At 40.5% G+C, this 23,846-nt stretch overlaps 1 protein-coding gene across 1 annotated transcript in view; it reads right to left on the bottom strand.

Moving 5' to 3' along the window:
- Positions 1-1,208: 1,208 nt before the first annotated feature.
- The window catches only part of LOC311270681 (uncharacterized protein), a 77,545-nt gene continuing 54,907 nt past the window's right edge, over positions 1,209-23,846 (bottom strand). Inside the window, exons 32-40 of the mRNA XM_084375746.1 lie at positions 23,247-23,273; positions 22,734-22,820; positions 21,176-21,211; positions 17,888-17,941; positions 17,657-17,710; positions 16,705-16,740; positions 8,974-9,060; positions 4,586-4,624; positions 1,209-4,459 (exon numbers count right to left, since the gene is read on the bottom strand). Coding sequence (XP_084231872.1) covers positions 4,457-4,459; positions 4,586-4,624; positions 8,974-9,060; positions 16,705-16,740; positions 17,657-17,710; positions 17,888-17,941; positions 21,176-21,211; positions 22,734-22,820; positions 23,247-23,273 — 423 coding nt within the window. The 3' untranslated portion in view covers positions 1,209-4,456. The remainder of the gene's footprint in view (positions 4,460-4,585; positions 4,625-8,973; positions 9,061-16,704; positions 16,741-17,656; positions 17,711-17,887; positions 17,942-21,175; positions 21,212-22,733; positions 22,821-23,246; positions 23,274-23,846) is intronic.

Below are 23,846 nucleotides of genomic sequence, written 5' to 3'. Positions count from 1 at the left end.
TCCTTCAAAACTATACTGTACGTCTCACAAAATTGAGAAGAATTGAGTAAATAATTTAGAAACAGCACTGGAACAATTTAACTCATGTTTCATCAGTTATTGTTGCACCTTTGACTGCACAATTAACATCAGTTTGAAACTATGAATGGTGTTATCCTTCTGAGCGCATACATAATTGTGCAAAATATCTCCTTCACTTTTTAAAAGCATACTTAATAATAAATTAAAAATAGCTTGCACCCAAGAAATGAGAACCCTTTCATGAGGATCTGCAGTTGAAATGGCTGCTGCTGATTCTGCTGCAAGATTATAACTTAGGACCTGATATGTACAGTGCGCAGTAGACTAAGGTTGAGACCGGAGATATACTATAGTAGACAGCCAGTTGCGTTGTGAACATAGTCGTTCACTTACTTGCCTGTATACTAGGCGTGTTACTGGAGGATACCAGTAGATGGCATACGTTAGCTTGTTGTCTCTCGTTAATTTCTGAGGATGGGCACAACCGACACTGACACAGGATACGCAAGCCAGCCCTCGTGTACCCAAACACGTTGTTAAAAGCAAGTACATCTTTGGCCTAAGCAACAGCCTACAACATGTGCAGAAAAACTGAGCTACAGTAGGCCTTCATAATAAGATAATGACCTACAGTAGGCCTTCATATTAGGATAATGACCTATAGTAGGCCTTCATAATAGGATAATGACCTACAGTAGGCCTTCATAATACGATAATGATCTATAGTAGGCCTTCATAATACAATAATGATCTACAGTAGCCCTTCATAATAAGATAATGATCTACAGTAGGCCTTAATAATAAGATAATGACCTACAGTAGGCCTTCAGAATAAGATAAGGACCAACAGTAGGCCTTCAGAATATGATAATGACCTACAGTTGGGAAGTGAACTTGACTCATGAACTCTTGTGAACTTTGTTTCTGTACTGTTTAACTTATCATATGAAGGTGCAATACAATTTCTTTCGTAATTAACACACGATCCCCCCTTCATAGCCTCAAATCAGACCATTAAAAGTTGTTTTTTAGATCTCAGCCTTTACGTCCACACTACTTTTTCAACACAATAGGACAACTGTTTCTGCGAACAGTATATTAAACAATAATTAATAACAGAGAAAATGTCTCTCTATGGCCTACATATATGAGATTTGTTTTTACATTTTTTGAGAACAAAACCAAAATCATCAGAAAAGTTTATTTAATTAAGATTGTCTATTTGAACGTAATCAACATTTTGAACATTTCAGAACACATTTGGACATAAGCGATCAATATGACAGAAAAATTAGGGCCATAGTGACTAAGTCATGAGTTAATGTGAGGTACTGTGCAGAGACAGGACACAATGAAAACTTTATTGCTGGCAAGGATCCAGTAAAAATCTCTCATGGCGACATCAAATCCAGGCAAAGGAAAACACACACACAAAGCTTTGTCAAAGAGCAGCAGCATATACTGGACCATGCTCCACTCTACCATCCTGTCCATCAATTTCTTCAATAATGAGTCAGAGTTAATGAGGTTAGCTTATTGAGCACAGCTACTCCATAAAAATGCTTGTAGATAAAGTGTTCTAAAGTTCTTGATTCAAAAAAGATCTCCGTTGTCCAAGCAGGTTAAAGCTTTCTTCATAAATGGATGAGGCAATGTGATGATTACAGCGGCATGCCGTAAAGGTGAGCAGCAATGTTTCCATCCAACACATGGGCTGTGTACTGTGCCTCTGATTAGTAGACAGACAATCTACAAACACTACAGTTAAGACAAAGAGCCTGAAAACCATAAAGCAGGGAGAAGTTGCCCATAACATTTGGCAAAACTATTTACAATGAACTGAAAGCAGTGGGAATACACAAGAAGCTAAAACATAGAGCTGTTTAGTTTTCAGGATCTTTCATGCATGAACTTCAAAGCTTCAAATGGTTAGAAGATCTTGGTTGAAACCCTCCTCCAGGACACAAGTTTTGGCTTTGGAGATGTTGAGCAAACTGTCATTGTCTGGAACACTTAATTCTTATTGAACATCAACATGAATGTTAAAATATGAGACCACGGAGACTACATTAAAGGCTGTCCCACAATGATTGTTTAACATACCATTTGACATGGTGTGCTTTAGATATAATGCCTGTGAGAAGCTTCAGTCCAAAATGAATGTTATCGGCACAAACATTAAAAAAGCAATACCAGTCTTGCAGACCCTGGTGACGGCAGTAGTCACCCAACTTGAGACAGATGGAACAATTAACTGCCGAGCTTTTACAGTTAAAGTTTGTCCTGAGAGTGGCAATAGAGATCATACATGGAGAATCCAGACAACCAGATCACAGGAATAAATGATGGCAATCTGTGTTTCTGCAAAACCACTGATACGTTGCAACTTCACATTTCTTTCAGTTCAGTTTTCTATTTTATGCTCTGACAACACTGTGCGTATGCTTTGGTTAGGCTTAGACAAGAAAACCACTTGGTTAGGGATAGGAAAACATCATGTTTTGGTTTCAATTACTTATTCATATTTGACATCAATTTTTTGTTGCCCTAAATGCGGTGTCACACTTACACATGTTGAAACACTACAAATGACCTAGGGCTTTCACCCTTATAGATGTTGAAACACAATCTTGAAATACAGTCAATGGCTTGCCATCCTTCTGATCTGTAGCTCTACCATCTTTTCCACCTCCCGATATGAAAGTCAGGTCATAAGCATGTAATGTGAACATGATCTGACACGTTTTGTAGAAGTATCAATATGGTACATAGTCTATAACACATACAAATGTGAATGCAATAGATGGCAGATACATTAAATGCCAACATTTCATCCTGGCGACTGGGCTGAACCAGAAGAGCATGACATATATAATTCTAATTTGCTCATTAGGAGATATTTCTGTGTGTAAACTGAAAGTTGGAAGGGGTGGTAGCAATTAAGGAACCATTCTTAATCATTTGGGACCACCCCCAGGGGATGATGTTTATTTAAAGCAATCGGCATACTGTTTCTGTAAACTCCAGGGGAATTTTTGACTTTACTGTCATTTTAAACCAGAAATCTGGAGGTTCCAATAAAAAAGTAGAAGCAATTTCCCTTCTCTCCTAGTGTTTCCAAGTGGTATAATGGATGGCACTGCTATTGCAGCGACTACCAGGTCGTTTCCGTTTTCCTCATAGTAGTGACTACCAACAACACAGGACAACATGTGAGTTTATTCGCTTACTGAGTCTATAATGGAGATGTGAAAGCAGATAGAGATGGAGCCAGGCTGCCAGCCTCACTGGATCACCAGTCAGCCTTCATTTTACAGGGAGATTTTGTACCCGGTGGCTGAAAGAATAGCATAGTGAAAGCTAGGTTTATAGGGAACTAATCGAAACGCTGATGGGATCATCATGAGTCATTAAATTGTGGAATCAACATTTACTTAATAATGAAACGTTAAAGCAAACAACTTGTCTGTTGCCGGTTTAAGAATCATCACCTATCAATTTTTGAGGCAAATAATAATATGATAATAGCATTTAATGTAATAAACAATATACCTCCTCATTAGTTGAAAAGATGTTGAGTGCATAGTGTAATAACTGGTAGCTATCAATGTAATAAGTAATGCGTAATAATGTATCATCTCTGTGCCAACTCTTTAAGACCCCTTCCCCCAACTAGAGTTCAGAGTAGGAAAACCAGGACATCATTCTTCTCTGGCTTCCCATCACCCACCAACACTGTCAGAAACTGAAACTATGCAACGAGAGACTGATGCTGGAGTTTAGATGTCAATGAGAGATATGTTGCTCTGGACCAAAATACTTGAATGAGCTGAACTTAGGTACATCCAGAAACAAGAAATCACTGACTCTGGTGACAGCACTGATTTTCATCTTTTACGTCTGCATGTTCATTGGTACAATATGAGCAATATGAGAAAAAATTCAAAGTGCAGACTTTAAACAGTCACTGTGTAATTGTGTAAAAGTGTACATGCAGTGCATGTAAGATGTTTGTTTTTAAGACAGACTCTATCACAAAGAGGAGAGTTCAACTAAGACTTTCCAAATGCTTACACACAATCTTTCCAGCCCCACAACTCAGTGCAGCATGGTCTATCACAACAGAACCAAACAACATAATACAATAAGTTAATAAGCATTATTCACTTCACATTATGCACAAATATCATGCATAAGTAGCCACATTATAATTTTTACTTATTCGATCATATTGAAATAATGCAAAGGTATAAAAATCCAATACATAAACAATATCATATGTATTAAAATAAACAATCTGTACAAACATTTTGCCATGTCTATTTTTTAGGATATTTTTTCAATTTCTTTCATGTATAACAGAATAGGGAAAAGTAAAAAAAAAAATCAAATAAATATCCTATGTACAATCACACAAGCCATTCCAAAGTTATCGTCACTGCAAGGAGAAAGCAAAATATCAAACGTTAGTTCACACAATGTTCATGGTGAAGTTAGCATACTGGTTATGAGCTGCTGCAGTGATGAGTGACAAAACAACATGGTGGCAAACTATCCAACTTACTTTATTCCAACATCCTGGTACAGGTAAGCCGTCGTCTCCCTGGAAACAGAAAACCAAATGTAAAGTTAAAAATACTGTACGCTGCAGAGATGAACAATATTATTGTGCAAACACACAGGGCATCCAAAAGTATTTTACAATTATATAAATATGAAAACAGTTGAACTTAGTTTCATAGAGTAGCAACGTGTGGGAGTTATCTTGGCCATCAGGGTTCTGGAAGTAGAAGTCTTCTTTCATTTCCGCACATGGGTCTGTGTCCAAATCCCAATTTTCAACTCAATACATATTTCCCAGTTATGTGCTAGAGGTACCACTTTCCTCTCATCTATACATACATGTTCTCCTACTCAGGAGCCAGAGTGTGTGATTCTGCACATACGTGGAGTTCACTGGATAAGACTTTGCATTAAAACAGTAATAAGTTTATTTGTCTATTTGTTCGTCAACATGATTGTTTTGTTTTAATTCTTTGATGCACAATGTCATACATGTCATCATCGTTCTCATTTTCAAGGGTTCCTTTTAATGTAGTTTTAGTCTTGTTTCCTTCATTAAAAAAGGATTGTCCAAAAATATTTGTATCATAACACTGTGTAGCAAAAATCCATTTGGAGAAATCAGTTCATATCAGGTTACTTTCAGATTTTGAACCAATTACGGATGAATTTGGCAACTCTGGCTCCATGTTTTTGTTCTCAATTGTAATGACAATGAGTTCTCATTTAGCTACAGCTCTAATGTGAGCCACTGACTGTCCTATTGACTATATCAGAGGCCTGTACTATGAAGCTGTACTATGAGTTCAACATCCCCAGGATATGTTTCTCTTGTCTGACTTCACTAACAGTCACGCTAAGCAATCAAATGAAGGTGGTTTTCTAGTTGATAGGTTAACCCAGGAATTTCACATCTACTGTAGCTATGAACACGTTCACATAAAAGGGGAGGTGTTTACAGTATGACCAATCACAAACATGGACCAGTCTACTGACAGCAGAGCATTTTATAAGCTGAATGGGTGAATGCGTAAATAAACAGGCTTTGGAGATTTTTTCAACTTTGCTCTTCACTTTATTTAAAAGCCCCTGTTGGTTAGCCAGACGATTTTTGAGTCTCATTCCGAACTTGTCAAATATGAACGCTTTCAGATGCCGGCCGAACTGACCTTAGAATCCCAAAGCGTCAGTAATTGAAGAGTTGGGAAACGCAAAGTGTCAGTATTACTTTGTTACCAACGGAAGCTTTAAATTCAGAATTCATACTTAATACTTAGTATAAACATAATAAACAAATAAGACCATAACCAATACGATTAGCAGGCTCTATATTGTTAGATTTGTATAGAGAGATTGCTTTATGACACATTGGTTGTACTTTAAGCCACACAGCAGGAGGAGAGCACTGTTCTTACAGTGCTGTCTGAAGTTTTACTGCTCCTGGGAAAGGCTGTGAAAAGTTTAATAGACTAATTGGAAATCACTTTTAACATGTTTATCCCTGTCTTTGAAGACAAAAGGTCTCGAGGAGAGGAGACTCCTCTGTCAATAACAGGCTGCCAATTTTGTGCTTACAATATTTCCCAACATGATTATATTTGTTTCATTGATTATGCTAAGGTTTCATGCTTTGGTTCACAAAGACATGTCAATGTGCTAAAATTCAAAGACACAGTCTTACCTATGAAGATTAAAGAGACCCCTTTGTACCAGCTTTATGAACCATGATGAAGGTACCTTTCAATAGTGACTCGAACCACGTAAAATCCATTAAACTACATCTCACAAACTCTGGAGATGTCCTGGATTTTGACTGTACGTAACATGATTCATGTTGGGCCAATAACATGTGATAAGCAGATCACAGGTTTTTTTTTAACAACTCCTTATAGTGCCTGGAACTTGCATTTAGCCTCACCTTCCGAGCAGTGTCTGAATTTGATCATACAAACGTATTCCCAAAGCAGGCAGAGAGCAGTGGAGACAAAAGCAGTAACCAAAACAACTGATCATCTTCACACAGCGGCCATTTTCCTCTGACGTCATGCTCAGGGAGGGAAGATCAAATATACTGCTGTGTTCCAGGTTTTATAAACATGGGGAATTTGACAAATTCCCCATGATTTTAATCTTACCAAGTCAAGTCACATTTGCCCATATATGTGACAGGTTGCATTGGACCCTTGGACCAAACCCTCCCTGAGGTTGATTAGAACCACTGAATACCAAGAGCCAAAAGGAAGGAACATACTTCAAGGAAAAACAACAAATTTACTAGCCTGTTGCTTCCTTTAGACAACAGCTATTGTTAGCATTCAACATAGCAATTATTATCATTTCACTGATCTCTGCTTGATCACCAACTGAAAGACACTGGTTAGGGGAAATCTGGAAGGATATTGGAACATACTTCAAGGAAAAAGAACAAATTTACTAGCCTGTTGCTTCCTTTAGACAACAGCTATTGTTAGCATTCAACATAGCTAACATTACCATTTAAAAAATGGAAATTGGAAAAAAAAAAATGGACAATTCATTCTAAAATATACATACACATCTTGGACTGATTTGTTTAAACCTTTAAGTTAAAAGCACTGGATGCAAATAAATGGTAATGTTAGCTAGGAGGTACTTGAATTCTAACAGTAGCTAATGGGTTATCAAAAATTTATTTTGAAATATGGCCCAATATCCATCCATCACTATCTTTTTGGTTGCTGATCAATTGGGAAGTGATGAAATGATAACAGCTTACCAAATTCCCTATTTGCAACCTGGAAAACAGCGGCGTAAGTATTGCAGTATTTGAGCTTTCCATGCTGAGTGTGACATGGGGAAAATGGCCGCCATGTGAATATGGTCTGTAGGTTACCTTATCAAAATAACGATGCTGCAATGATGCTTTCCCTGTTCATACCAGAAATCTGGCTGGCTTTGCCAAATACATTTACTTTTTTCCAAAACCTGTGGTATTCTGTTGCCTTTAGGATGGAAAACAATGGTGCTACATGCAAGAGATGATGTAGTACACAAGGGACTATAAAGACAGGCTCTAGTATGGTTTAGTATAACAATTTCAAGACTTTAAATTTAAGATTAATTCTGGTTATGTTATTGCTTGTATTACTCACAGTCATAGATCTGCATGTGAGCTAAAACATAGAACGTTTTTGTAGTTGCGACAGAAAGGCTGAATTAAACACGTTTTTGTGTTCAGATAAAAGGCTTGTTCATGTTAGTTCAGATGGAGGTCAGTTGAAAAGGTTGGCTAGGTGAGTGAACTACAGTAAGTAGATTTAAACTTCAATGAAAACGTGCAATTTTGTAGTGCAACATCTGAATGCATGGTAAGGGCTGTGGTTAGATATTAATAGAGGCATGCTAGGAGAAAGGAAGGGAAAGAAAGAGCATACCACAGGGCAAGGGGCATCCAGCCCATCCAGGCCTGGCAAGCCCGGTTCACCTTTCTCCCCTTTAAAGCCTCGGAAACCCTGTTTGTGAAATCATTTAAACCATTTAAAAACCAGTTTTGTAGCTTATATGCAGCAGATGAGTGTTTGTTCTCCACTGCTTGACGGCAGGAGGATCTCCACTTGTGTCCATCGGGAGACTGGATGCAGGTTTCCTTAACATGCAGGTAACCTGGGACTGGCAGAAACTGGGCTCACTGAAGGGAGCTTTCAGGTGCAGAATGGGATGGCGAATTGTTTTTTTTGATAAAGTATACTCTATAGGAATGGGTCTGATTTAGAGTTCTGCTGTCAACCCAAACCCCAACAAACTATTGGGTTTCAAAACAGGTTTGTGCCATTGTTTTGTGTAATATTGGGCTTGTCTCAGGTCAAGTCTGGGTTTGGGTCATTGCTCTTTGGGTTTGATTATCTCCAACCTGCCCTCTTTCCTGTGTTCCCTAACATGTAGGGCAGATTTTTAGAGCTGAAGGATGGAGGCTGAAATCGAGACAACATACTTATGCGTTGATAGTCATCAGCATTGGTTGCCTGGTTCCTGTCTGTCTAATGGAAAAAGAGGTTCCTCAGGCAGTGTTGTGGTCTGTGGTCCATCCAAGTCATTTTTTTCATCTGATAAATCTATTTTCATCGTTATGCTACAGCCTTTTCTTTGCTCTATCGAAAATGTTTTTATTGGATCAAAACATCAAATTTTAATCTTACCAAGTCAAGTCACATTTGCCCATATATGTGACAGGTTGCATTGGACCCTTGGACCAAACCCTCCCTGAGGTTGATTAGAACCACTGAATACCAAGAGCCAAAAGGAAGCTGACTATTGAAAATAAATCTTCAGAAAAACTGAAGCTCTAGGTTGCATTCTAAGATAGTGCGCCTTCCCTTTGCCTCTTGGTTACACATTGGACTACTGACATACCAACGGACAGGGGGCATCTAATCCAGGTGCTCCTTGGTCTCCCTTATCCCCTTTGGCCCCCCTGTTGCCTTTCTTGCCCCTCTCTCCCTGCAAACAACAGTGTATTAAAAGACAAACTTTAGACCTCCTCATTAATCCACACTTGAAGCAAATGTTTTTCTGCTTTTTCAGGTTTCATCTGTCAGGTTTTCAAAAATATATGTATTTTAGACAATATAAGGAAAATTAAGTGTTTTAATTCATTCATGTGTTTGGTGATTTGTGCTCAATTCAAAAGACAATATGATTTTGTCATGTCATTTAGTGAAAAGGGAAGGTAAGTAGATGGAGTTAGGGAAGAGAGATTAAAGACAGTGCTGTTGGTGAGCAGGTTTCATCTAAGCTTTTTATCAACGACCACCTACCGAATCTTGGAAGACTTGCGAGTAAGAAGGCTGTTACATGCACATCGATTTTTTCATTTTATGATAGATGATTATCTACTGAATGGCGAGACAAAAAGCTGAAGTAGTGGAGGAAGGACCACTTGGCCATGACACTATTTTAGTTGAGTCATCCTTACAACTGCATTAAAAGATCTGACTGCAACTACAGGGGCCAACCTTTCAAAATGCTCAGAGAAGATAAATGGATTGACAAATTATTGGCTTGCAGGTAATCTTATTAATAATCTTGTTATCTAATCTGCTTTTAATCAAAATGATCATTTGTATGGTCCAGTCTGGTCAATCCACAGACTGCGATGCAGCGTCATCTGCAGTCAAACTGAGTTGTTGATTTTGACAGAAATGCATCAGATGCAGGCTCACCCAACCCTAACCCCAAACCTAACACTAACCCACCTGACATTTAAAGGGAACTAGAGATTACACTGACTGGTTTAATTTGTTACACTGACAACACAGTCATGAATAATTACAAGACAAAACACATGTTGTGACTTACTTTTCACCCAGATGAACTAACAAAAGAGATGAAGGTGCCTTAAATGTGCTTGCGCCATGCACATTAGACCATGCACCATAGACAGTTTAATTAGGGCCCAATATCTCTGGAACATCAAACCTCTTGACCTTGAGCTGTTGACCCACGAGTCTAACAGTGTTACAGAACCGCAAAACTGGAGTACATTCCAGTTGTATTCAGATTACTGGGTAATTCTGGACCATTGCTTAATCATAGTATAAATAGAACACCTGATCACCAAGAAGGGTGTAAGGGATCAAATAAAGAAGTGACATCATTATGAGAACAATAAGAGGCTGCCTGACTGCAGAGTTCTCCCAGTGCTGCCTTAGCATCACCTTCTCATATTTTAGACTTTCAACAGCTTTAAGGCTTTTGTGACTGAAATGTAAAAGCCCAGCTATGAGTGTTACTAGTAGCAGAGGCTCATATTGAGAGATGATGTGGGTTCACACAGTCACTGTAAGTGACATGAAGCGTATCTTTGTACAGTCCGACTGCATGAGCTTTCAATAATTTGCCCTGTTTGTGGCCTAGAAATTATTTGCAAATGAACCTGTGCTTAAGGCACTGATTACATGTTGACGGTTTCAGACTTTTAACTTTAATAAATTAAACTGTCTTAAAAATGATTAGCTTAGAAACATGCACCATTTTTGGTGTGCAAAATGTAGCATACATATTGACAGTGATGGGAGAGCACTGCTTGCCAATTTAGTTTATAGGTCAGGGGGTCAGGGTTTGGAAGGGGTACAATGAGGGCTTGTAAGGAGGAGATACAGTTAAGTAGGAGTAGGAGAAGTAAAGAGGAGGTGTAAGAAGAGGAAGATTAACCCAGGACTACATTAGAATATAGGAGGAAGAGGAGGAGCAGGAGGCCAAGGTTTGTGAGAGGGAGAGAGGGCAACCCCGGCAATAAAAACAGCCAATGGCCACAGAGCAAAGTGGAGGGAAGTAAAAGGGGATAGGAAGACCTGCGGAAACAAAGGAAGACAGGACAAAGAGTAAAAACACCAACACTATAACATAGCTTTGTCTTCAACACCTTCAACTGGCCAGTCACATTCAAGTCTGTTGATCAGAGTTGGATTTGTTCATAGCTGTACATTAAACATATTGTTTATTTTGAGGCCTGATGAATGTGTTGAAAGACCTTATGAAATGTGAAAACTTAAAAAGATGGGAGTGGAAATATTAAGAGTCACAGGTTAATGGGAAGGAAACATTCTCTTAGAGGGAGGGTATGTGGGCATTGGAAACAGATTTTCTGATACACTGGAACCTGCAGATGAAATACAGTCTTTATTGTTTTGAAGGGCTATTGATTTTCAGTGTCAACTGAAGGAATTGTTCAACATTTTGGGAAATAAATAGCATGGTTTATTTCAAAGAGTAAGAGCATGGATATCAATCTCATTTTCATGGAAGCCTATTGCTGCCACAAAATTAAAAAAGTGTTTTGTTTTTTTCTCCTTGTGTGGCAGCAATAGGCTTCCGTACCTTTAATGTGGAGCGTTCAGAGCTGGAGTTAGGATGTGTATAGACAGTGAGCTAATATTATTGTTCTCTGTATAGGCACAATGGTACCAAACCTGACTCACAGTGATGACTAAACCTTAGGAAAATACACACAGGCTGCAGTGTACTGACTGTAAAGTATTTCCCCATGATATAAATTAGTTCTAACATGTAACTCCCCCTGCAAACTGGACTTTGTTCATTTCTGTCTATAGATTAAACAAAGTGTTTATTAGTGAGCTTAAGACTTTGGACACGACCAGCCTAGCTGCTTACCCCCATTTTAAGCTTTATGTCAAGCAAAGCTAACCATGCTCTGACTCCAGCTCTGTACTTAAACATACAATACAATAACAAACAACAATACAATGCTATTCCCTCCGTGCTGACTGACAGGTGCTCCATCACACCGGCACAACGTCATCAAAACCAACCACAGGGGCGCACACCGAGCAATCTGAGACCCTTGGCTTGTGTGAATGGCACTGTTTCCTCCATATCCCCTGCATCAGCATCTGTGAGTAACACTGCAGCTTTCATGCTGCTGAATCCTCATTCACTAAACAACAAAGCACTACTCATCCATGACATCATCACAGACAGGAAAATTGACTTTCTTTGCCTAACTGAAACATGGCAGCATCAGCAGGACTTGTTTACTCTAAATCAAGCCACTCCCCCAGGCTATGTTTACATACAGAAGCCCCGCTCCAAGGGCCATGGTGGTGGGCTGGCAGTCATACATCGAGCCGACATCCTGGTTAAACAACTTCCAGTGCTGAATTTCACCTCATTTGAGTGTGCAGCCTTCTCTCTGGCTGGGCATACACAGCTACAGGTTGTTCTCATCTACTACCCTCCAAAAGCCTCCACCACCTTCCTGTCTGAGCTGTCTGAGCTTCTCACCTCCATCTGCTCCATGTCTGCATCTACACTCCTACTTGGTGATTTCAACATCCATGTGGACACCAGCTGCCCCTTTGCCTCTGAATTCCTGTCACTCCTGGACTGCTTCAACATCACAAAGCATGTTAAAGGTCCCACCCATGTCAAAGGCCACATGCTGGATCTGGTGTGCTTCACTGGCACAGCTCCCTCCCACCTGCAGTGCCTGGACCTCGCTGTTTCAGACCACCATGCCGTCACCCAACTCCATCAGCACATGTCCAACCATGAGCTCTATGAACCCTTTCAGCCTGGTTTCAGGGCACGCAATAGCACAGAAACTGCCCTCATCAAGATCACCAACGACCTCCTCATCGCTGCCGATTCTGGCCACATCAGTATTCTGATCCTCCTGGACCTCTCTGCACCCTTCGACACAATCTCCCACACCATCCTCCTCACGCGCCTATCTGACTACCTTGGCCACACCGGTACAGCACTCTCTTGGTTCCAGTCTTATCTAACAGACAGAAAACAGTTTGTCACCACTGAAGACTCCAGTTCCACCCCACCGCCAGTCAACCAAGGCATGCCTCAAGGATCTGTGCTTGGACCCCTCCTCTTCACCATCTACATGCTCCCCCTTGGTCAGATAATTCGCAAACATGGTCTCAACTTCCACTCCTATGCTGATGACACTCAATTATATCTCTGCACCAAACCATCCACCCAGCTACCCCCACAGTCACTCATCAACTGCCTGCACGATATAAAACTCTGGATGACATCAAATTAACTCAAACTAAACACCAATAAAACTGAGCTCAAGGTTGTGGCCTCCAAGGCGCTGCTCCAGAAGGTTGGAGATCTTCTCCTGGATGTGGACGGCTGCTCTATCTCCCCATCCACGGAAGTCCACAACCTGAGTGTCATCCTTGATTCTATTCTTTCAAGCACACATAAAATCCATTACCAAATCAGCTTTTTATCACCTTAAAAACATCTCCAGACTCCGGCCCTCCCTCTCAGAACCTGTGGCAGAGACCCTCATCCATGCCTTTATCACCTCCCGCCTGGACTACTGTAATGGAGTCCTGTCTGGGCTCCCTTCCAAAACCCTGGACAGGCTCCAGTATGTGCAGAACTCCGCTGCCATGGTCCTCACCCGCACCAAGCCCTGGCAACACATCACCCCCACTCTCATCTGCCTTCACTGGCTCCCAGTCAAATCACACATCACTTACAAAATTCTCCTCCTGACCTATAAATCTCTCCATTCCGTCGCCCCCCAATACCTGTCAGACCTCCTCCACCCCTATACCCAGTCTCGGAAGCCGCGCTCATCAGGCACACACCAGCTCTTCATCCCTCACACCAGACTGCAAACCCTCGGCGACAGAGCTTTCTGTGTGACAGCCCCCACTCTCTGGAACACTTTCCCACAAACAGACTTCTCTGGAGAACTTCAAAAAAGACTTAAAAACCTATCTATTCAATAAGGTCCAGCCCCAACTAGGGGTGGCTCGTTATGATACTCAGGATCGGTATCGGTCCGATATTGGTCAAAATTTCAGGATCGACCATCGGAAAAAACAACTATAGCCCGTCCGATCCGATACCTAAGCCCAAATGCTCAACTTCACTTTCCGCGACATGCCGTAAGGCACTATCGCCTCAGCAACAGCAGTTGCGCAATGTGCCGTAAACAGAGATGCAGCCGCTGCAGCATGTTTAAACAGAACGTCGTGAGTGACAGCCTAGCGATTTTATCATGTCAGCTGTGTGGAATTACTTTGCGCACAAGCAGGGTTTCCCCCAGTGTATTATAGCCTATAATTTTTTTTTTTACACAACTTCGTCGCGCAAACGGGACATGTCACGGACATCATGCTCATCAGACCGCTGCTTCATCAGCTGACCGAGAGGAACGCACCAAGTCGACGTCGACCTCGTAGCCGTTAATGTGAGCTGAGCCGTGGCTCTAAAGGCTCAGCCAGCTGCTGCAGTGGCTAGTAGCTGTTAGCTGTTAGCACATCGTCCCCTGCAGCGTCAGAGCTCCGGACTTCTGTGAGCCGAGGTGCTTTCACCAGATGTGAAAATGACCCAGTGTTTCATTTTTTAGGCTCGTTTGTTCACGTTTACACATGTTTGTTTTCTCTGGTCCAAACAGTAGATTACAGAGTATCTTTGGTAGATCCGTGATTGTCATGTTTCCATGACGACTGACCGGAAAAAGACGCGTGGTCATGTTTGCGTGATTCCAGATTGTAAAAATCTCTGAGGAAAATATAAAAATCTCTGGAGACACCAGGCAGTTGTTTTTTAGTTTTTAGTGCAGACAGTTGATATTATTCATCTAAATAGTATTTTTATTATTTATTTATTTTTGTGGTTGGTTGAACAGCAATCTGTAAGGCCTGGTGTTACATAAATGTCTTATAATAACACATGATAATGATAATATTTTCAAATTTCCAGTCAACTTTTAACATTGATCTTAAAGCCTTATGGAATCACTCCTTCTAAATTCTACTACTCCATTAATGAATCTGTTACCTATAGAGCCCTGCCATCAGTCAATGGTCAGGGTCAGGCCCCTGACACAAAAAAACACGCTTGGGCACCAGTGGGCCGCTGGTGGGCCACCCTACCACCAGGCTTAACAAGTTTTCTGGGGGAAAACCTGGATTTTATTTCTTCCTTTAGGGGAGCAGAATATTTGTTGCACAGTTTGAACATGGTGTTTTTGGATGTCCATATTAAGCAAAGTACGTCTATACAAATTATATGTATTATTAACATGAACAGGAGAAAAGACGGTATCGGATTGGTATCGGTTGTTGCACAGTTTGAACATGGTGTTTTTAGATGTTCATATTAAGCAAAGTACGTCTATACAAATTATATGTATTATTAACATGAACAGGAGAAAAGACGGTATCGGATTGATATCGGTATCGGCAGATACTCTAAGTTGCAATATCGGTATCGGTATCGGTATCGGACATGAAAAAGTTGTATCGAGCCATCCCTAGCCCCAACAATCAACTTTTCTAGTTCTTTATCTTATATGTATTTTGGTTATCCATCTATTCTTTGTTTTTTATGTTCCACTTTGTTAAGCGTCCTTGGGTACCCTGAAAGGCGCTATATAAATTAAATGTATTATTATTATTATTATTATACAGAGTGTTTATTTCAACAGCACTCTGGATTGATGAACGGTCCAGTTTGTGCCAGAATGCATTGGAGTGACTCTTTACTAACGCACCCATTATCATCTTCTAAATTGATATGGCAAACATGCAAATAAACAGTGTCCTGTTTATACAGAACAACATTAGCTTTCATCTGGAGTCATGCTTCTGGTGATGAATTTCACTCTCCTTTTAGCTCTCCACCAACTACTTAGAGAAATATCTGTCTCTTTACCTGCTAAATGTGCCACTATGTTCACCAGCTAGTTGCTGCCTTTGTGTCTGCTATTTGATGCTGGGCAGGTAGTGTACAGTGGGTTTTTAGAACTGTTTTACAAGAAACAGCTGCCTGCTGCTGCTGCTGCTGCTGCTGCTGCTGCTGCTTCTGCTGCTGCTGGAAACAATGCTATGAGGGCAGACACACTGAACCAACACTAAAGTGTATGTGCTGTCTCTGTAGAGCTGAGAGGAATTTGATAATTCTCCGTGGAGCAACAACTTTCACACCTTACTCATACTGATATGGTGCATTTATATAAAAGTATTGATTACAGCTGTTTAAAGGCACAGACATGAGAATGATATCCATCTCAGTTTCAAAACTAACACCACATTATGATGTCACAGAAAAGACAAACCAGGACTGCTCCTGGAGGCTGTCTCCAGTATCAACATTTACATCTTTTTTTCTTTGATACAAAAATGATTGATGGGTTAAAGTCTATTATAATATGCATATATGACACTCAGTTTCAAAACAAAGCCACTGCAGAACAAATACATTAGCCTCAGAAAGGCAAAAGACATCTTCATAAGAATTATTCAGGATCTTTAAAAAAAAAAATCAAAGCAAACTATCTGACTCATCTGGCTTTCTTTTCATGCATGACATCAAAGAGATTTATTCATATTCAGTTATTTAATCCTCATCTCCTCCTTGAGAGCTTCTTTGAAGTCACAATTCTCCTCAGGTGCCCTCTTGTGGATGCAAATACTAGCCTGTGTTGTTGTAATATGGTTTTAGTTCAGTTTCTGAATTTAATGAGTAAAAGCATAGAAGTGACCTGGTCTGTGTGTAATCAAATGAAATCTGTCTTCTAGCCAGAATTGTGTCCTTGGTCCTGCTAACTTTATAACTAACAAAACATTATAAGTAGTATCTTACCCGGTTCCCTTTGAGCCCTTGTGGTCCTACTAAACCCTGCAAAAAGAAATGAGAAAGAACAATGGTGTACTTGTTTATCTCACTTCGGGAAATATGTTCATTTGCCACCATAGGCCATGTTCAAACTGACATTAGCAAAAACAAAAGTGCCCTCATTGATACCACCGAGGCTGTAAAAAACTTAATAAAACAAGTGAATTTGTTTTTCATTTTTTTTTGTAACTTATTTTCCATCTGTGAGAAGTGAAGAAAAGGTTTGGCAGGTGAATGAATGCTAACCAACCCATACAGCCTCTTGTAGCTGAAAGCGATTAGCAAAACAGACACCTGATCCTGATCAAAATCATCCTGACAATTTTTTTCGTCCTGCCACAACTTTTTCTTTGACACCATTTTCACCTTTTTTTCACCTGTTGGTACATTATAAACACAGGACATTTATTTTTTTGTTGTGGGGCTTCCATAAGTAAAACACTTTCCATGTCAGGCATTGGAGCTACTGGGTGCAACATGTTTCCCACAGGATGAGACTTTCATCAGTGGTGGGCAAATGCTCAGTACTCTGCAGTAGCTAAATCAAACTCAATTGACAATCGGTCGTCAGAAGAGAGTAACATTGAGAACACATGAGATTGGCGTGCATGCTGCTATCATGGACAATGAGTTATAATCCTTATCCCAAAATTATTTTGTTTACTTTCTGTCTGAATCTATTAATCTTAATCTAAAATCATGTGAAACCAACTCTAAGTTCGGTGCATGTCTGACAACACCAACATGCTCCACATTTCCAAATCAGACAAGCATAAACGATCGGAATTTAAATTTTGATAAAGCAGTTTATCTAATAACACTCTGGTTAAATGTTCCCCATCGTTATAAACATGGAGCTGTAGATGAAGAGGAAATGCTCCCTGCTGAGATGAACATTAAAAATTGAATGCAGACTTACAGGGATGCCTTGAGGCCCAGTTGGTCCTGGTAATCCTGCATCTCCCTTTTCACCCTGTAGTGATGAGATCAATTCCAAAGTCTATATCCTTCTGATACTATATATTTATTTTAGAATAAGAACAGAAACACACACGCACGCACGCACGCACGCACGCGCACACACACACACACACACACACACACACACACACACACACACACACACACACACACACACACAGACACTCACTCTCTCTCCCTTTGGTCCTGCTGGCCCTGGCACACCTGCTGGTCCTATTAGACCCTTTAAAATAGAAAAGAGCGAATAAAATAAATACCTGGTGGCAGATACAATACAAATTAGTTTTAGAGAAAATATCATCATTAAATACTTTAAATCAGTACATCAACAAGCCTTATGATGGTGGTGATATGTCCATTTTGACCTTCTTTATAATTAATCTGGAGTGTCAGGACATATGTTTCTGTCCTGACACCTTCATCATTAACACACCAAGCTTGTTGAACTACTGTCCAAACCGTTAAAAAGGAGGGAAAATGAATCAGATGTCAACAGCTGCAGTTCTCTATCTGAGTAGCAGTCAGGATTGGAGAGGAAGACCTTGCATCTCAGGCATATCCAGTATGTACAGCGCTGTGTGGAGTGCACTGTATGGCATGTCAACATGCAGTATGGGCATCCCTGCATGCTACTTTTGGACAGTTCTCAGCAATGAAAACCCATTGCTGATACAGGATCATGAGGCAGGAAACTGTTGAGGCAGGATTGAGGACTGAGGAGTTACACTGTTACAGTATGTGGCCTCAGGCAGTGTGATAGATAATGAACTATTACTATCTGACTATTATTCTTAAGTAATGAAACGCCTTCAACTACAAACCCAGAGTGGCCATGGATTCTCATGTTTGTGCTGTCAGTATTACAATGTTATCTCATAATTACAATTGCTTACATCATTATCTGGAGGTAACAAATTACAATGTTATGGTGCTCAAACAGTGACAACTAAAATAAAAGCTGCTATTCAAATAAACCTATCCAGTCTCAGGCAAACTGAATTAGAGGCAAGTGTAGGGCACAATTAGCACAGTGTATATTTCCACAGCATTCATTGCATCAGCGTAACAAGAGTCAATCTGTTCTACTTTGACAGTTTTTTTTCTTTTCTTTTCTTTTTAACTTTCTACAGATGTTTCACATCAAAAGCTTTTGTAGTTTGTAGTTTCATTGAATTAGAATTTTACCTCCGCCGAGGGGGTCAGGTTTTCACCTGTGTCCCTTTCTTTGTTGGTGGACGTCATTAATTTTCGATGGGGATCCAGGAATGTTCTCTCACCTTCTTTAACATTGCAGGATAGGCGTAGTTATGTGGTGGTGAGTGAGCACAAAAGGGAACGTTGTGCTTTGGCAAAGGTATGTGCTCAACTGAGTGCCATTTATTTATTTATTTAGTTATTTATTCATTTATTCATGCATTCCTATTAAAGGTACAGTGTGTAGGATTTAGTGGTTTTTAGCAGTGTAGTTACAGATTGCAACTACAACCTGCAACACCTTTCCTCTCAAACTTCCCTACGGTGGCTGCTAAATACAAGAAAAGCACGACAGCCCTAAAGTCAGTGTTTGGTTTGTCCAATCTGGCCTACTGTAAGTAATGGAAACACAACTGTTCTTCAATGACAACATATTAATGAATATTAAATCCCACTTCTGCCCCTTAAAGGGGAACTCCGGTTTTTTGACACCTGGACCATATTTATAGGTGTATTTATGCTCATATACTCACACAGACAATTGTAGTGCAGCGTGGAATCCTTCGGACGTTAGTTAGATCCAACCAATCATGACCGCAGCGCACGGGGGCCACGGCAATAGAGCTTCTACATAGGAATTATCTGCCGCGAAACTCGCTCATTTCACCTACATTTTGTCATGAATGGCCAGTGTTATCATCATGTCAGCTCAGCTACCTTGTTGTCGTCGTCACCTGGGGATTTTTTCAAACAAACTTTTGATGACGTCATAGACATGCGCCGCAAAAACTCAGCTGTTTCACTTTGTTTTGGTCGGCTATTTCTGTGCAACATGGCAGAATATTTATCTGATGTAGAGGTGTCGGACGACGACTTTGAGTATGATGGGTGTCCTTACCGTTTTGAGCCAGAATACACTGACGAGGAGGAAAGGAGGACGCGGAGGCAGAGAGACGAACAGCTGGCCCAAGAACAAGAAATCGCTGCACGTCCACGAATACCTGCTAACTGGTGGTGCTCTTGTGGACACTGCTCACCGATGGCAACAGAAGAGGAATGTATTTGCTGCTCAGAGTGGGACTTGAGCCCAGCGGATACACGTATTGATGTCTCCATAAATATATGTCTGACTACTCTGGAGGATTTCTCGGCAATGATAAACCGGGCTGTGGTAGTGACTTTTTTCCATGTCCCGAAAGTAAATTGGAAGACCCAGCCAAAGCCAGCAGGACCAAACGGCCAACTTTCGATTGAGTAAGTAGTCTATACATGCATAAAGGGTCTATTTTCCATGAATTTGTTTGTTTTTTAAGTAAATAACTTGGCGAATTTGGATAACTTTATAGTAATGGCTTGTGTAGAATACAGACCACAGACTGAAGTTATTACGCAGGAGAAATAAAGGAGAAACAGGGTTGACGACAACAAGGTAGCTGAGCTGACATGATGATAACACTGGCCATTCATGACAAAATGTAGGTGAAATGAGCGAGTTTCGCGGCAGATAATTCCTATGTAGAAGCTCTATTGCCGTGGCCCCCGTGTGCTGCGGTCATGATCAGTTGGATCTAACTAACGTCCGAAGGACTCCAAGCTGCACTACAATTGTCTGTGTGAGTGTATGAGCATAATTACACCTATAAATAAGGTCCAGGTGTCAAAAAACCGGAGTTCCCCTTTAAATCCTCCAAAATCCTACACACTGGACACCTTTAATCATAGGGTGTATCATATGAACAATAGCTTGAGTTTTTTAGGCCAATACAGGTCTATCCATTTGAAAGTTTAAAACTTTCTATGATGAGATATGTGTGAGTCTGATATTCTTTAATAAGCCAGTATTGGTTGATATGTCTACCAGGCCTGTCCAGATAGTACTAATAGGGTGTCTTCTTTGCTTAGTTTGGAAGTTAGACTTTAAACAAAATTCTGTTCTAGACACACTTTAATAATGGCTTTTGGCCCTTAAATGACTACAGTTATAAACTATGGGGCATAGTGATATATGTACTGTGTCTGCCATGTTTGAAAGTAGATTCTTCGTGCCATTACATCCTCAGAACTCAACCCTGAACAGGCCTGTCCTCACAGAGCTACTTCAGAAGGAAAAAGAGACAGGACAGGCATGGGAAGCAGGAAAGCAAGCAGACATGACAAGCAGACAAGGCAGACAATTAGCAAGCTGTAGCAGAGGGGTGGAGGAGGAGGAAGAGGAAGAGGAGGAGAAGGGTGAGGGGACCGGAGCAGGACTTGCACCACTCACCACTGGACCCGGTCTGCCGTCTAACCCATGAGCCCCCTGTGTAGCGTTGTACATAGTTAGAGAGCAGAGATGATAGGGAGATGGTGGGAGGAAGGTGGGGTGGAGGGTGGGGTTGGGATGGGGAGGTGGGGGGTGAGTGAAGCTGTGACTCAAGTGACATAAAAAACATATTCAGATGATGACAAGTGAGGGGTGATGAAGTGCTGGAGGTGGAGGTAAAGTGAGTGACAGTAATCGTGAGTAACTTCTACTGGTTATGTCGATGATGACATCAAGTCTACAGCCATGTCACCTTCATAGCAGTGCTAGTTTGACCGTTTTCACACTTTGTCACTGTCATGATACAACATCACAGCTCTTTTTTAAAGGGTCAGTCTGGTGTTTTTCTGTAAATTATTGTCAACAAATCCCTTGATAAGACGAACTCCACTGATGTGTTGGTCTATCTCAAATACTTGCAGACTGGTCTACTCTGTCTGTGGCTGTCAGCCCTGAGCCCACTGGTTCTTACTGAAGAAATTACCTAAAAACACCTCACAGATATATAGTTTCATCTATGACGGCTCAGAAATGTCATAAAACAGCTGCTCTCTGCTGCTCACACAGGAGGTAAAAGTGCATTTATGTGGGACTATTTTCAGCTGTGGATGAATCCACATTTGGTTAAGTGAGTACTTGGGGCAGCAGGAGAATGTATGTGGGACTGAGTCAAAATAAACTACAGCATGTGTGCTCATTATAACTTAGGAATATGTCAGCCAATGCAACAGTATGGCTTACTGATGTCTTTTGGACAACAATGGGCTTTGCGGCACAGAGGAAGAAGATATGTCAGGATTCAGTTACACACACTAGGATTGTTGGATCAGGTCATTTCAAAGGATTTGTAAGCAATAGAAAACATAAAGAATATCACCAGACTTTAAGGGAAGGATTTGACTGTCACTTTAAGGTCTGACTGAGACATTCCTAATCAAAAACAACTGCATCAGTCATTGTATTATTGTAACAACACAATATAGCAAGCAACATGATCAATAGTTACACATAAAAGGAGTAGTTACTCTGCAATTTATGGTGTAACACTTTTGGCAATCATGTGAATACCTAGTGTGGTCCTTTGAAAGCATTTCAAAGCTTAAGGGACAAACCCATGAATATATGGTGTCATAGAAGTCAAGGTTTTTACCTGGGGGTTACTCTATAGACCATATTCACCTTTTCCTTGGATGTCACACAGGGTGAGAAGCTTGAATGCTGTGATAATGTCATGCTGCTCTTCTCTAGGTTGCAAGTGGTATGAATGTAGGTAATCTGACAAATTGTTATGATTGAATCACTTTCTAATTGATCAGCGACCAAAAAGACCATGGATAGTGAAAATCTGGAGGGATATCATGCCATCTTTCATCAACATATTTGATAACCCATTAGTCATTGTTAAGTTACACAATAGCTTACGTCAGCATTCAACCAGCTAACATTACTGTTATAGTGTTACACTGTATGATAGGAAAGGCGTGAATTGATTCTAAAATATCAAGTCTGGAGTACTTACAGGGAGTCCAAGATGGCCTCTGTCTCCCTTGTCACCCTTCTGACCTGTCGCTCCCTTTTCTCCTCTAATGCCTATGCCTGGCTCTCCCTAAAAGACAGAGTAATAAAAAAACCCTTTCTTACATTTTCTTACATTTTCATGCACAGAATGGCTGTAATGTGTGTGTATATGTATATGTATATATATATATTTATATATACACATTACAGCCATTCGGTTATATATAACATAACATCTTAACATAACTATATATATATGTATATATATATAAAGGGTGTCACGATTTCGAGTTTGAAATCAAAATCAATCGAAATGAATTCACAATCTCGAACTTCGAGTTAAAAAATAGAATCGTCGATGCTGCCATGCCCCCATGTCACACACGTGTTGAAGGATCGAATCGAGGATTTGGAGAATCGTGACACCCCTAATATATATATACTGTATATATATATATATATATATATATATATATATATATATATACATATAATGAGGAAAATAACATCTTACCTTTGGCCCTGAAGATCCTTGGGATCCCTGGATGGAACAAATAAAAAAAAAAATGGGATTACTGACTAAATAGAAGACATACAAGTTTGGCATGTTTGAGCTACATCTATGAGTGGGGCATCAGGTAAAGGTGCAAGTTGTAAAACATGGCAAGAATTTGAATGTAGCTCCAAAACATCAGGGGGCAGGATATCATCAGAGCAACCACCAACTGCTGCTCTTAGCTCTTTGTTCAGTTAGCTGTGAAGGTAATAGGCCTATTAGCTGACAGGAGTCTGTCTGGACTGTGGCACAGGCTCACTGAGGGAGTCATCGCATGCAACTGAGCTCAGCTAAAAACAGTGAACACAGCTGGACAGCAGACTGGGACTGAATACAGCCTCTCAGGGTGACGCTGGTCAGTTTGAAGACAGGGGATACAGTATGGAGGGGATTTACCAGGACAGACACAGCAGGTGGGAACATGAGAGAGGTGAAGTGCATCAGCAAAAGTAAAAAACTGCGTGTATACAGTAGCTGGAATATTTTTCCATTTTGCTTGAGGATTTATTTCAAACCAGATGTGGTTGTTGATTATAGAGAGAAGAAACCAGACTGTTT

The sequence above is a fragment of the Pagrus pagrus genome (genome assembly GCF_965226575.1).
Source record: "Pagrus pagrus genome assembly, chromosome: 15".
NCBI lineage: Eukaryota > Metazoa > Chordata > Actinopteri > Spariformes > Sparidae > Pagrus > Pagrus pagrus.
This window is presented reverse-complemented; position numbering and strand designations above follow the sequence as displayed.